The sequence below is a fragment of the Plectropomus leopardus genome, chromosome 19 (genome assembly GCF_026936395.1).
Source record: "Plectropomus leopardus strain MGB_pleo_1.0 chromosome 19, ASM2693639v1, whole genome shotgun sequence".
Taxonomy (NCBI): Eukaryota; Metazoa; Chordata; class Actinopteri; order Perciformes; family Serranidae; genus Plectropomus; species Plectropomus leopardus.
The window spans coordinates 14,317,977-14,333,770 of record NC_142194.1 but is presented as its reverse complement, the minus strand read 5'-3'; the positions used below and the strand labels follow the sequence as shown (position 1 = coordinate 14,333,770).

Genomic DNA, 15,794 nt, shown 5'->3' with positions numbered 1-15,794 from the left:
CATTACTCTGTATAATTTGAACTAAAAGTTTCTGAAAGTCAGAATCTTAATAGCTATTTGATGCGTATAGACTTATGTCACTTTATTGACTCATCCATGATATAGGCTTGGGTGGTGTCAAGGTATTACTGTATATCAGGATATTAGGAAATCCTGCAGGTCTGATTTCAATACCATCCAAAACACAGACTGATGTGGAGATGCTGTATTAAGGCACTGTATTGTATTACACAGGACGCACCACCACAGGTCAGTCTCAGTAGTGTGGATAACTTTACAGAAGAAGACAAAAAAAAGAAAAATGCCTCTGCCCCTGTTTGGTAGTATGGGAATAGTCTCAATGATAAAGGTGAACCAGCAACACCATAAAGCAGTGTGCACTATTTGCCTCATTAAGTTCTGGCAAGCCCCATGATTTTTATTTAGGATTTAAACCCAGCTATCTTGTCAAAGTAAGCTAATTGACCCAGCTCCTTGGACGTAGACTGGCCAATCATAGCGTAATATCAGCCTACTCGATAGACTCTCATGCAATCATTAGAGTTCTTTATTTTCCAGCTGGTTTTATTGATTTTGAGCCAAACTGTCATACAGGCTGCACTGACTTTAGCACCTCAGCTTTTATATATGCACATATCGTATGTACATATACCATATACCCTGGTGAAATGCCAGGGAGCTATGAATAAATAGATAATGTCCAAGCCTCCTCAAATGCCAAATAAATTAAATACTCTGATATGACAGAATTATAAATGCACTGATCCACTCAGAGGAAAAACAAATCTTATTTAATACTTGTACAATATTAAGGATTTGTTTTGTAAACGTTACCATCTGGTACAAAGAAAAAACTCCTCTGGTTACCTGCCTTTCATTATAATGTATTGTAATTTCTTTCAATGCCATGTTATCATTCATTTTCACAAAATCACAAGCAAATGGCTGACCGATTTTACTCAAGCTCTCTGTTTCGATGCTCTTGAAAATCTCAAGTATTTAACTCTGTGTCATTAACAGATGCTCTGCTCATAAAAGTGTTGAAATCTCAGAACCAATATTCATTTTAAGTGGGCAAAATTTAACAAACAGTGCACAACGCCCTCCCATATGTATCTGTCTCACTTGTCAAAATGGGTTTCCTTTAAAATAGCTCCGAGCATTTCATCATGGCTGCATCCCAAGTGATTACTGGCCCAGTGACAGGAAGCCCAGAGACTCAGATGTGATTGACATTACCTCAAGTCAGTAAATTTATGTTGGAACATTAACAGCTTATCTCTCATTTGACCTCTGTATTGCAGATTTGAACTTTTGGATACAGGTTGGATCAAACTGACCATGACCTAATGAACTATTAATAAAAAGCTATACTCTGAAATGCTGGAAAATGCAACAATTCAAACGGCTGCGTGGCAATTTGTTTTTTTTCATGTGTGTAAGCATGTGGTTGGAGTACTCACAGCTGGCACTGGTCTCCTTTGATCCCCTTGGTGGTACAGAAGCACTTGCCAGTTAACACCTGGCACACACTTGCGTGACCATTACACTTACAGGCTGGAAGGGGCGACACAACACAGATGGAAAATAGGAGGAAAAAAGGGAAAACAAGGGGAAGAGAGACATTATTGATTAGCATCAAACAAACCTGAAAACATGGGTAAAGTACAGGTTTGGTTGTGCTTTTACACACGCACATGTTCAGTTTTGGATTTTCAAAATGACTTTAAAGCTTTGAGTTCAGGATCTCCTGAGGGCACAATAAACCTACAAGTCCTGCAACCTGTACCATAATAGTTCTTTTTCTCCCCAACTTTAAAGCAACAGGCTAGAAATTCCCCCACTGCTTGCCGTATTTGTGCTAAGCTAAGCTACCCACATCTTTTCTGCTGTACTGAACACGCAGAGATGAAATTGATATCGATCTGGGTGAAACGGTAAACAAGTGTATTTCCCAAAAGATTGGCTGAACTTCAAAGATCTGAGACATGATGGGGAAAATATGCCCCCCCCTAGATAGGACACCGTGATACCTGCTAGGCATGTGTGTGTGGAATATAAACAGTGCAGCCAGAGATGTGTGAATTGGCTCCTTAAGTGCCTCCAGTGTGGCAGCCTTTCGGGTTTGCACTTCTCAGTTGACTGAGCTTTAAAACAGTGAGAAGGTGTATTACAGAGGGGTCAGTGGACACAGTTCTAAACCTCCTCCTTAGCACATTTCCCAAGATGGAACATATGAATATTTCAGGTGACGGAGTTGCTCTTAACAGAGTGTCTCAGCACTTTCTCCTATACTTGTTGTTATTGACAGCTGGTGATACAGGGTTTTATAGCTGTACTGTGTGGAGGTCATGCTGGGACAGGAGGGTTTGCTGTATGTCCACTGTACGAAAACAAACTGTCTTTACATATGAGCACTGTTCCATCTGCAGGCAGCAAACGTGGGACCAAGTCCTAAACAAGTCCAAATGTGCTCTTAACCAAATGTAATGCAATTTTAACAAGAGTAATGATATATCACATTCACAAAAATCATAAATGCTTTAAAAAACATATATTCATATGTTGAAACAGTTGTAATGAACCTGTGCAGTGCTAAAATTGCATTTTCATATAATAAAGTCAATATAAGGATGTATTTTGAGAACTGGTTCCAGTTCAGAACCGGTTCCATATTGACCGATATATCGAAATCATATACGTGAACTTATAATATTTTTCATATATTATATTGGCAGTTTCAGGCAGTTGTGAATCGTAAAACAATGACGTTAAACTCATGCCCTGCTGAAAACTTACAACGAGAAGGAGTCATGGCGGAGGGGGAGAAACAGTCCAAAAAGCGATTTCGTTTTAAGAAGAAAAATGAAAACAATGCTTTTGTAACATCTGTTAAATGATCATTTTAAGTAAGGGTGCAAACACCAGCAATATGCTGGAACATATTTCCACGCAAAATGGGCTTAAATTCCAGGAATGCTATGTACTTGACTACATGCAAGTGCTACTGCGTCCCTACAGGAGCAGCAAATCCATTACAGAGGGCAAATACACACGCAGGCTTAGTGCATTTTTTGGACCTAAAAAAGAAAAAAAAAACTAAATAAAAATAAATGTAATACAAATTGTCATCATCTAGATGGATGAAATTAGACTGACTGTTTATGCATTGTGTTCAGACAAAGATAATTGAACAGTTGCACTGATTTTGCATAGCTGTCTACGCCTACTTATTTCACACGGAAAATTGATCAGGAATCAATAAGGAAATCAATAAAGAATCTGACTGATAAGCAGAATTAAAATTGATTTTGGTATCAATAAAATCTCATCAATTTCCATCCCTAAGCATATGACACTATTAACCAGGACTACAACAGAAGGGATTCTGTATATTTCTGTCCTATATTCCTTTTGTATGTTCTCCTGCAACGTGACAGGATGCTGTCTAACTGTTTCAAACAAAGATTATTGGATTATCTGGGAAATCCAGCGTCAACTTGCTGCGTGATGTGATTCAGGAAATGAAGAGAAATAAATAGATTCATAGCACACTTCTTAAATACCATATTTCCTAATCCTGGGGGGAGGGGTATCAAGTGTTTTCAAATTAAAAAGTCTCAGGTCTAAGTAAAGTAATGAGTCATTGGTCGAGGCAAATCTGTGACTCATGTCTGACTCGAGTCCACATCATGTGACTTGAGTCCACACTTCTGGCATGTAGTTAATGGCACATAATGATTTTAAGCCATTTCATCTTTGGGCTCTGAAAGAATAAGAAGAATTTTCCCTTCACAGATGCTCACCTGTGTAGTTTCACTTTACAGGTTAAAGCTCCAGCCTTTGCATTAACAGATGGTATCTGAGACCATAAAGCTCCCAGGTGTGTTTGTGTGTGTGTGTGTGTGTGTGTCTGTGGCTCACAGTCTGGCAATTCAAACAATAACCTTCATGTAATTTCTCAGGAATGTTATTCATGTCTCATAAGGGACAGGGAGTGAAGTTAAATCTCTTCTAATACCGGTTTTCAGTCATTTATTTAATAACAATCTGAGACTGTTATCAAATGAACATACAGTCATTTTAGATTTGCTCAAATGGCCATTCCTATGCTAACCGCCTAATGTTTATTCTCCACATTAAATTCAGTGAGCATTATGTGCTTTTGCACTGAAAACAAGAATGCTGTATAAATTATGGGCTGCAGTCACTCCAGAAAATGTATTCTGCATTGAGCAGAAGATAAATAAATCTGCATCATGTGCGACTCAAAAACTCAATCAAACAGTTTTAAATGCAGAGGAAGAAAACGGAATACCACACCCTGAATTAGTAAAACATTTAAATCATTTCAGATAGTTTTGTTAGCATCATGGGTTTATGACATCAATGTTTGACGAGGCTGTGTGTATATGCCTACATCTGAAATCAAGACAGATGATGCATTTCTATTTTCAAAGCAGAGCTTTAAGGTGAATAAAAAACCCACAGTAACACAGAAGTCAGTATTTGACCTTCAGCTTCACCTGCTCTTCCCACATCTGCTCTAACACTCACTCTAATGTCAGGAAAACACAGTTAATCTTGACATTTCACTGTCTTTAGTGAGAGTGCTATTTTTTTCAGCACAGCAAAAACAAACCAACAGAGACCAGATGTCTGTTTTACCTTTACTTGTTTATCTTTTCGCACTTTATGAAACCAGCAGATGGAGGAGTGTTTTCATTAATCAAACAGGAAAGGCAAATTGTCTCCAGTTCTAATCGACACACAACAGTGCCCTCCGTTGGTCAAAATGCTGAATTACTTTATCACGCAAGGCATTGATTAGAAGTCATTAAGTACATGATGTTCCCCTTTAATTATCATTTACACACAGCAGGTCTTGTCCAAATAAAAGAGAACGTAATGTGTGTATTTTTTTGAACCTGATGTTGATTGTTAACTGTAGTGAAATGTGTGCAGATGATTAAGAAGGTTAGGGTTTACAGTGCATTAATTGACTCAGACAAAATGAAAGCAAGCAAATCTATGAAGTCCTATGTGCGCAGAATAGTTAAATATCTGTGGCGGTGCGGCACTCACCCTGGCATTTGCCGCCATTGGTTGGATCTCCATGGTAACCAGGCATGCAGGTCTGGCAGTGAGGGCCAGTGGTGAGGTTACGGCACTGTTCACACACACTGCCGTTCACACATGTGCTGTGGCCATTGCACTGGCATGCTGAAAAAGAAACAGACTGTAAATTTCACTAATTTAACTTCCTGCCTTTTGGCCACATATTGAGGAAAAAAGTGAATCTTAAAGGGATAGTTTGGAGTTTTTTAAGTGGGGTTGTATGAGGTTCTTACATATCCATCGTCAATGTGTTACTAACGGTGGATGTTAGACAGCTCACCCCCAGTTTGGAGAAGCAGGCTGAAGTGCAACACAGGAGCTAAGCACTTTTCTGCTATTGATGGGGGTCAGAAACAAAATTTATCTTAGTCACCTAAAAAAAAGTTCCACTTAAAAAAATTACATCAGTTTAAGAGTTTGCTTTACTGAGAGTATTTTTACTGCTTTACCTTTCCATCAGAAAGGTGCCACCAAACTCCACTGAGAAAAACAGTCCTTTTTGTCTGCTAAACATGCGAGTTGCTCTACAGTTCATTTGTTAGTTTTTGTTATTGTGTAAATTTGGTATATCAGAACTAAAATTTTAATTGCCAAAGTAACACAATGACACAACAAAGTAACTGTTCGTTGCAGCAGTACACCAGCAGCTCCTGTGTTCAGCCAGGTTAAATCACTGTTTTCCTCAAAGGAGTCTGGCTTTTCAGAGAGCGAAATAACGGCGTCACTTTCCTGAAAATCACAGTCTGACACTAAAGTAAAGCAAAGAAAATACTCTCAATACAGTGTGCACCTAAACTGATATTGATTTTTTTTTAATGGGATTTTTTAGGTGGCTAAAATGCATTTTGTTGGTGACTCCTCCACAGCAGAAGATCGCTTAGCTTCCATGTTGGACTGAGATGTGCTGACAGACATGTACTGTTTGTAGTAAACTGTCTATGGATAAGCACCCCATACAACCCCACTTCAAAAAATCTGAACTATCCCTTTAACACTCCGTGCAACTCACGGTTACCACAGTAAATGTAATCTCATTGTGGGTTACACTGGGGGGCAGAGAGCGAGCCAACACAAGGTGCAACTAGCATGGATTTTTAATGATTAGGAGCAGGAAGGGTGAATTTCTGCCAACATGCTGGCAGTCACAATCTCCATCTGTCTGCAAGTCCCACAGGACCCTGTTTTACAGAGCAATATCTGAATAGTTTGTGTCTAAGTCACACAATCGTGTTGATCGTGCTCCCTGTAGCTAATAAACAGCGAGGATTTGACACGGGCCCAACAAAACTTACACCTAGGGTTGTTGTTATTGCTTCCTGGAAAAGCAACAGACCCATTAGAGCTGTCAGTGGCTGGCATCTGGCATGTCATATTAATTACTATTTAATCAGGCTTCCCTTTTAAAATATGCTTTGCAACTTTTAATGAATCTGCATCTATGTGTCCGATTGGAAAATACAAATTAGACATATAATGAAAAAGAATATTAGGAAAATGCTAGCGGTAATATATAGCGATCTATATAGAGAAAGCTGATCACCAGGATTTATTCATAAAAAATGGAAAAGGGTATTTCCAACATGTATGTTAAATCACGGTGGCAAAGAGCAGCTAACATGGAGTTAACCAAATATAAGTGGTTAAACATCTGTAGGACACAGTCTACCACCTCAAGCTCAGATCTGTGGAGGGAATTCATCTGGAAAACACTTTTCATCCATTCATTATAAGTGCCGATGTAACTGTAGCTGCATTCAGAGACAAATCCCAGTGCAGTGGTGGAGTAAACCATTTTGTGCCTTTAGGGGGTGAAAAGGCCCTCAGAGATTTTTCACTATTTTTCTTACACAAAGTTCAGTCTTACAACCAATTTAATCAGCCAATTTTACTTTGGTTTTGGCACTCATTACTTGGAAACAAGAATACCAAAGCAACAATATCAAACTTTTTATGACAGGCTTTTCAGGGGCCCTAGGTAAATAGCCTCCCCCTGTAAGTGTCCTTACATTTCCTCTTACTGGGTAGAAATGGTTACAGACATTAGATCAATTTCAGTATTATGCATTGGGAAAATGTGCCAACTGGAAATGGTCGAGTAAAGACACTCCAAAAACCCCTCAATGGGTAAAATTAATGTATCGCGAAACTTAAATTAAGGAACCATTGACTTTTTTTCTCAGACATGTCACTAAAATGTGAAAAATATTGGAAAAACTAGAAACCTTACTTGAATTTAAATCACCTCTCTTTTTGTGGGCATAAAAGACCCCGTCTTTGACACTACATTGTAACCAATGCATTTTTTTTCATTTCTTCTTTTACATACAATTATGTCTGTTCTTCCTTGGTTTGTCTGATCTTGACAAAAACAATCAAAATATCAAATCAAAATAATGTTATAAAAAGATTAGTGAATAAATCTTCTTAATACTGATTTGTTTTTTCCATCCACAGTAAGTATTTCAATAATTTCACTTTTGAGAATGAAAAACTAATCAAAGACACTGAGATTCACACCTAAAGGCTTAAACCAAGAATATCAAACAAAATATCTCCCAAAACCCCTTTACATGTCACTTTCTCACTGTTGTTACACATTATTGACAACACTGAGGCCCTGAGCATGCCTCACATTCTCACATTCCAGCTAGCACTGAGCACATCATCGTCTTACATGACGTGGCGATATGGACTGGGGCTTGATGACAGCATTATATGGCCCGTGAGCATAAGGTTGCATAGAGTCAGCAGGGAGGGATTAGTTGCATAGGGAAGCTGTAACAGGAATCCTTGATAAGAACATCTTTTAAATTTAAGACGCGACAGTCGATAGGTAATAACAGCCGCTCAAGAAGATACACTTATGACGCATGATGTGTAATTTCAGTAAGCCGGACAGGAAGTGGATCCCTTACCGGGGCAGTGAATGAAGGCCCACTCGTAGCCCTTGTCTTTGGGGCAGCTTCCCGGCTCCAGGATCATGTCCTGGGACTGGACCTGCTGGCCCTGCTTCGCTGGTCTCTTCATTGGCCCCCGGTAGGAGCCCTCCATGCACAGGCCCTTCCCTGTGCTGCTGGGGTCTCCACACCAGCCGCACTCAGGCTGCTCCAGGCATTGGGAACACGTTCGCAGGCCCGAGCAGTTCTGGGCTAAAGGAGAGACGAAGGGTTAGAGATTTGTGTTGCTCTTGTGCATACACACACACAGACATGCACACACAGATAGAGGAAGAAATACACATTGATAAACATACATACACACATCCATGAAATCATTCGCATGTACATATAACATTTAAAACTTTTCCACAATAAAAATGTTCAATCAAAACAAATAACAGAACAGAACTGTACAGTACACTTTACTCTAAATGTTAAATAAACGGAGAAACCTAACCAGGGACAGGGGGCACAAGTTGACCTCGGCTATGAATCAAACCTAACCTGTTAATCCATTCAAATCTTGATTGTCATCGCTTTTCTTGTGCTGTGTTTAGATGCCTTTCACAGGCTTTTAAACATTTTAAACACTAAAAAAAACTAAACTAAACTAAACTAATTTCTTTCAGAAATATGGGAAAAGGGCAAAGAGGAACTTAGCATGAGGTGTCCCACAAATTGAAAGAAATTAGTTGATTTAGATTTTTTTTTTTTGAAAAACAGTAGAAGAAACATTATATATTTATTTTTTAATGAATCGTTATCATTTTTAAGCAGTTTTCCAGGTAATTTCCTTCATTTATTTAACTTTCCCGTTTTGTGTTTTGTTTTGCTAATTTTCAAGTTGCTCATGGCCTTTTTTTCATGTATTTGAAAGAAATCAAGCAGGTATGCATAGGCTTTAAAGGGTTAAAATGTTTGGGGGTTTTCTGCATTGAACCTGACGGATACACTTATACATGAACAAATAAATTCTTACCTGTATCATATTGGAAACGTTTCTACTACTGTTGCACTCCTCTGTTCTTAGTGTAGTGATTTAAACTACAAAATAGTTTGTTGCTTTTATTTATATTTCTTAGCTACATTTGTCCATTTTTTTTTTCATTTTACCATTTGTTTACCGGGGTAGTCACCTTGAAACAAGTAGCAGTGCAAATTGTGAGAAACTGTAAAGCACTAAAAACAAGGCCCAATGTTGTCACAAACAAAAATCTTGCAGGAATTTGCTTTCAGGCTTTTATTTTGTAGGACTGAACCTTTTTTAACAGAAAATTTCAGTAATTTCTTCACCTTTAACAGGCCCTACAGCTTAATGAGCATTAATGTGCTTTGCACTGAAAACACAAGCTGGTTATTGAGCAAGCTGTCAGGACGACAGATCTGAGAGCACATAAGAAGATAAGAAGCAAGTGTTGAGCATTTAACAGTTGATAGAGGGGGAGGGGGGCTATAGAATGACACAGAAAATGTGTCAGCAAGCCAGGGCCAGTGAAAAGTTTTTGATTTGAGCCAAGTTCAATGAAAGGTTTAAATGTGATGTGTGAAGTGGCAGGTCGCTCTAAACTCAGAAACCCAGGGGAGCGAAGGAGCGCTGCTGTTTTGTCAGCTGGGGGACGAACTTTCAGGCCACTAAATTGCTTGACAAGTTTCAGTGCCGCCACTTGCCTGCCAGACAGACACTTCAGAGGGGGAGGGGGGGAATGCCACTACTATTTTAAGGAGACAAACATTGAGTGCTTTTACCTCAGTTTATGTCAAACAAATCTCCAGCTATTCTGCTAATGGATGTGAAACCATGACAACACAAGAACAATCAGCACAAAGTAAGGCCATTTAAGTTTGTTTTGACGGCAGGAGGCGAGTGGCAGATTTCTCACTAACATACCATTTTGAGAAAAGAAGCAGCTGGACGAGGACTTTTGTCTTGCCACAACACAAAAGCATGTTGAAATACAAAATCTGCCATACAAACAAAATCCACATTTATGGCATGGATTTTGACAGATAAATCAATATGTGTGAGCGTGAACGACTCAATCTAATGCCTGGAGCTGTTACATCAGTTGGACAGTGATTATGACTGGGATGCACAGCAAAACACAGTCGCTTCATCCAGTGTTAACAGTTTTCACCAGCCAAGCAAACACAACCTGTAATCCTGGCCCGGATCCTCTCCACGGGTCTGAATTTACTTATGGAAGCTTTTGAGTCCATTTCAAAAAACGAGTTTAACTTCAGTATTTAGTCACAACTGACATCAAAATGTTTTTTTCAAACTAAAACTCTAAAAGCTCAGATTTTATAAGATCAGTTTCTTGTACATCCACTTTGCTGTCGAACGTCTCTGGCGTTTACATTTACTTTAATCTGTGTCTGCAGGCTGTTTCACTGCTTGTGATGTGTTCCTACTGGATTTCTCCAGGATTACAAATATAATTGATCAAATGGTGACTTTACCACTTCAGCATCTGTTTTTTTCCTCTATGTTTTTACATAGGGCCAACAGATGACAGATGTTGCTTTAAGTAAAGTATCCTGACGAGTAAGTAGACTTGTAGAGCCATATGCAACGAATTTTACTCTATCCTAACTGCTCTCCACATCTTAATAAATCTATAAATCTCCTCTCTACTTTTACTGTTGCAACACTGAGGATGTAGTCAAGCTAAGGCGTCTTAAAATATGATGAAATTATTTTTTTTAAGAGTGATGCATACTTGTGAATGTCATGATGGCAGAGATGCAGAATGATTATTTGCCAGTGCTTGCTAATGACTTAATGTTTTTTGCCCCTTTTAAAATTAGCAGAAAAATGTGAGTTACAAATTATTAATTGCCAGAGGTGACATATTGAAATTGAATCTCTCCGATCTACATTTCAAAACACATTGATTTAATTTATTATCATATATGACACAAAAAATATTTGTTTCTGTCTTTATTTTATGTGTATTTTTTATTTTATTTTTTACATTTATGGAGTTGTTGGTACATTTAATGGTATATAAATTTATTTATCGAGACATTTTTTTGTTTCATTTTTATTTTGGCAGGTTCCGTCCTCCATACTAGTCACCTGCAGCAAAACTGCAGGAACTAAAACCACAAGCCAGTCCTTTTATAAAAAATCAAATCAAGGACCTAGAAAATGCTATGAGGAAAAAAGTGAAAGTCAACTTGACCTTGCATGTTTACAATTCTGTCTGAAGTAAATGGAGCTTCGGGGGATTCACTTTTTCTGACCCATGTTGATGACAAAGATAGACAGTGTGTTCATAGCAGATATGTGATGTTGGTGCATTTGGTCTGACTGATTGATCTGATGAGATACGGCTACACAGACGCTGAGGAGGTATTTTGGATCGCTGCCTCTATGACAGGTAGAAACCACTAGAACTACTGTTGAAGGCCATGAATTAAGAGAACAAACTACTCCCAACTGTTAGTAACTCCCAAACAAAACCTGTTGTGCAAAATCAGATCTGCAAAAGTAATCTATTTTCTACTGAGCGCAACAAATACATCACTGTCTGCCCCTGCATAATGATACTACAGGGCTATTTATCCTAGGTGTATGGTTTTAAGTACATGTATGTAGTGTACTCGGCATGAAGAAAGCCTCTCCATGCACTGAAAATGAGGTGGAAAGAAGTGAAGTTAAATCAGGTAATTTGAGACTTAAGTGGTGTTTGAAACTTTTGGAGTGAAAGTGAAGGAGCAAAGTCAGTCAGAGCAAACAGAAAATACAAAGAGAATTTATAGGATACCCTTCTCTGTCCTTCACGCCGAAAGGGACAAATTCCTCAAGACAAATACCCACAGCGTACAGAAACGTCTCGGGGTTACCTAACACCAGCTGACACAAATGAATTTGAGACTGCACCTTTCAGCTCCCTAAATTTGTTACTTGCTAAACTGATCTGAGATGTTTTTACGATCTGACACCACTATGGGTATAATTCATACATCACGCAGCACAACAGCACCAACCTGAACAGCTCCTCTGACCTTCAGGTGAGGGATCTCTCTGATCAACTTACCAATGTGAGAATACTGTCAACATTTCGATGTGTCCACTTTATATTAAATTCACTTTTTGACATGATAATAAATAAAAAATAACAGAGGAAGCAGATGTGGTTTGTTGCAGTTTTTTTTTTCTAAATCAATTGTTTCGTGTGAATTGTTTATGTGGAATGGAAAGCACCTCTTAATCTGTGTTTTATGAAGAATAAAGAGGTTAGATTACATTATCATCCATAATTTTGAGCTTTTATGTACAAGTATGTACTCTAGTAAACAAACAGGATACTCAAGGATGAAATGGCTTCTAATTGTAAATGGTGACAGAAGTTTGCACCTTTTTTTAAAATTTCAATTTCATTCTCGAATGCAGTGTTTTTCAAATCGGAGTAAGGGTCCTTTGGAGCACTGCAGAAGGTATGCAAGTTTTTTTTAAAGATTGAGAATGTAAGATATAGGGTTATATATTGGAAAAATGGAATATAATATAGTAAGTATGTTTTCTTTAATGTATAATCACATGAAAAATAATAATTAATTGGCTACTGTAGTTCGCAGCCCAGCTACAACCAGAGCGTTGAAAAAAACAGATTTTTTTTTCCTTTTCCTTTTTTACGTAAAACTGCTTTATTTAAAATCACCTGGTCCTCTGTGGACAATACAGTTCATGGTAAAAACTCCTTAAACATCTGGCTCTTAAGTTAACAGAGAAAAATAAAAGTGAGCAGGTGCTAAGCTTGCGGCTATTCTCAGAAATGCTGAACAACGTATAAAATATACTTGAAATATAATGAGCTGAATAAAAAATGTTAGACTACTATTAGATGCCCATATTGACATTTGTTCACTGTATGTTTCTATCAAAAATATTTGCCGCTGGTCAGTGGGTACTTGGATAAAACAAAAAAAGGAGGTACGTTACTGGAAAAGTTCAAGTACAATGGCTCTAACATATAAAAGGTGCCATGGACATGTACAGTCTGTATGTATCTATCTGTAGTACAGTCATCCTTGGAGTATTAACAGAGTTATTTTTTTCAGTGTTTCAGGGTGACTTAAGATTAGTGAACTCTGTTTTTGAATAGGATGGTATATGAGTATTTCAGTGAGTGGGTGTACATTTGTAGAATTTGTTTACTCAGCAAGGGCTTTGGCTTGTTACCTTTTTGCAGCACTTCCATCACTGAATTGCACCTAAGTGGTTCAAATGTGCTTATTTTAAAAACATCCGGGCTGAATCTATTCTTAAATCCTACTCCAACAATTAAAACAATAGAATTAATAGTTGCATTACTGTATGTGCAACCATTCCCATGATGCTTCTCTCTCATTCACAGACTTATTTGTAGGCTGAAACCGTTCCTTGATACGTGACTGTCTTTAAACCACTTAACGCCAGCTAACAGTAAAGAGTCCATCTGCAGCGTGCTCAGCAGGGAAATCTAACAGTTGGGGCGACTATATGCGAGAGTAATTGGCCATTACAAACCAAAAAAAACAAAAAAACAGCTTCCAAAGCCATTCACAGGAAACTAATACCATTTTACCTCTGACACAAACACCTTCCACTTTAAGCTGTTTTTCCTTCCTTAACCTCCACTTTGGCAGTGATGAATATTGACTGCTTACAGAAGCCAATCCGGTAAAGCTTGTTGCCGGCCACCTTAATGCTGGACTATAGACTCATCTAGATTAAGTTTAGTAAAAGACACTTACCCACACAATCTCCAGTCTGCCACTCCAGACACTGGCCATAGGGAAAAGAGATGACATAGGCAGTTGAGTCGACACAGCGCTGCACACTGCCACACCACATACACTCCATGGCCTGGCTGGTACAGTTGGCACAAGTGGTGTGCAGCGAGCAAGGCTTCTTACAGGACGGGCGGGTGCTCTGATTGGGGTTTCCTAGACATGAAAAGATGTGACAGAAGTAAAGGATATTTTCAAATCAGACTTTAATTCTTACAGTGGTGGAAGAAGTAATTGGATCCTTTACTTAAGTAAAATTACATATACCACCCTGTGAAAATACTGTGTCACAAGGAAAAGTCCTGCTCTGAAAATGGCACTTCAGTTACAGTGAGTATTATCAGGAAAATGTACTTAAAGTATAAAAGTATAAATACCCCATGAAGATAATCTGGAAAAAAACCCACAAAAAAATATTTGGAAAGAAAATACCCCAAACCTCAAAATTCTAAATAAAGAAAAAAAGACGCCCCCAAACTCAAAATTATTAATAAAAGAAGAAAAAACATTTAAAAAATCAAAATAGAAAAACACAGCCCAAACTTTCATTTACATTTAAACATTTAAAATAAAAAATAGCCAAAAATTAGAAAAAGGAGAGGGAAAAACATTTTTAAAAACCCTAAAAATTATAAACAAAATTGAGTATAACACCCCCAAAACTAAAAATGATTTAAAAAAGATAGAAAGAGACATTCATTTTTCTTAAAATGGCTGGCAGCTGAACTATTATAAACTTGTTGGTAATGTTATTTCATCTAATTCTTATGTTTTTATCCAAATGCAGCGAAAGTAAAAGTAAAAAGTGCATTCCCTTCTGAAATGTAGTGGAGTAAAAGTATAAAGTAGCATTAAAAAAAATGAAAAAAAAGTAAAGTAAGTAAGTAGAGTACAAGTACCTCAAATACATACCTAAGTACAGAGCTTGAGAAATGTACTCAGTTACATTTCACTGCTGAATTTTTATAAAACGTTCCAAACATATTCATGTAACGTACACATGCATGCGAGTGTCTCTCACCGGTAGCTTTTTCACAGATGAGGCCGTGGGCAGTGGCAGTACATGGATTGGCCCTGAGGCCCGACACCTGAGGCTCCTCCAGGTAGGCACAGAAACCAGAATCACTGGGCTCGCCAGGCAGCCAGCGCAGGCTGCTGTTGGTGAAGGGAGACATGTCCTCCCAGCCCCAGTATGACACGTTGATTTTCCTCAGGCCCACCCAGGGAGACAGCCGCTGTGGAGACATGGCAAAAGACTAAACACATATACATGGGTATTTAAATGTAGGATAACATATCACAACTCTGCCTCCCTTTCACCCCATCATGTTATTTAAGAAACGAATAACTACTCCATTTACACCTGGGAACCAAGAATGCTATTAAAAATCTCCCAAATATAATTTCACAGATGTGATTACTTATTTTCCTTCAGGATTCAGCTTATAATGTAATGGGAAAATGATGGGAAATGGCATGTCAAGGTTCTGTTTGGAGCAAACGCGCGAGTTTCAACCCAGCAGACTGACAACAAATGATATCTTCATAAATACAGCAGGCATGACCAAACTTAAATCATCAGTAGACTCCACAAATTTATTTCAGTGCGAGGTGGATGTGTCGCTGTGACGAGATGAGAGACAGAGTGTTTGCCCAAAAGCACATTTCATCATTTCCATTAAAGATGAAGAGGCTTGAATTATGATGTTGTTAGGAAAATTAACATTTATTTATTTATCTATTTTTTAGACAAATCATAATTATGAGTTACATTTCTTGAGCTGTTCTCAACTGTATTGCTGGGCAGACTGGACATCTTAAGGTGTAACATATCACAGCAAGGGTTTTAAGAATTTGGAGCTTAGTAGCTCTATAAAGTATAACAAAAAGATAGCCGAATTCCACAAACTGACACACACATTTTGAATTTATGTCAGAGATTTTCATTAATGTGTTGAT

The 15,794-nt window shown here is 38.1% G+C and overlaps 1 protein-coding gene across 1 annotated transcript in view; it reads right to left on the bottom strand.

Moving 5' to 3' along the window:
• The window catches only part of atrnl1b (attractin like 1b), an 84,794-nt gene that overhangs the window by 47,315 nt on the left and 21,685 nt on the right, over positions 1–15,794 (bottom strand). The window contains exons 16-20 of the mRNA XM_042507654.2: positions 14,857–15,070; positions 13,800–13,991; positions 8,034–8,267; positions 5,086–5,223; positions 1,464–1,557 (exon numbers count right to left, since the gene is read on the bottom strand). Coding sequence (XP_042363588.2) covers positions 1,464–1,557; positions 5,086–5,223; positions 8,034–8,267; positions 13,800–13,991; positions 14,857–15,070 — 872 coding nt within the window. The remainder of the gene's footprint in view (positions 1–1,463; positions 1,558–5,085; positions 5,224–8,033; positions 8,268–13,799; positions 13,992–14,856; positions 15,071–15,794) is intronic.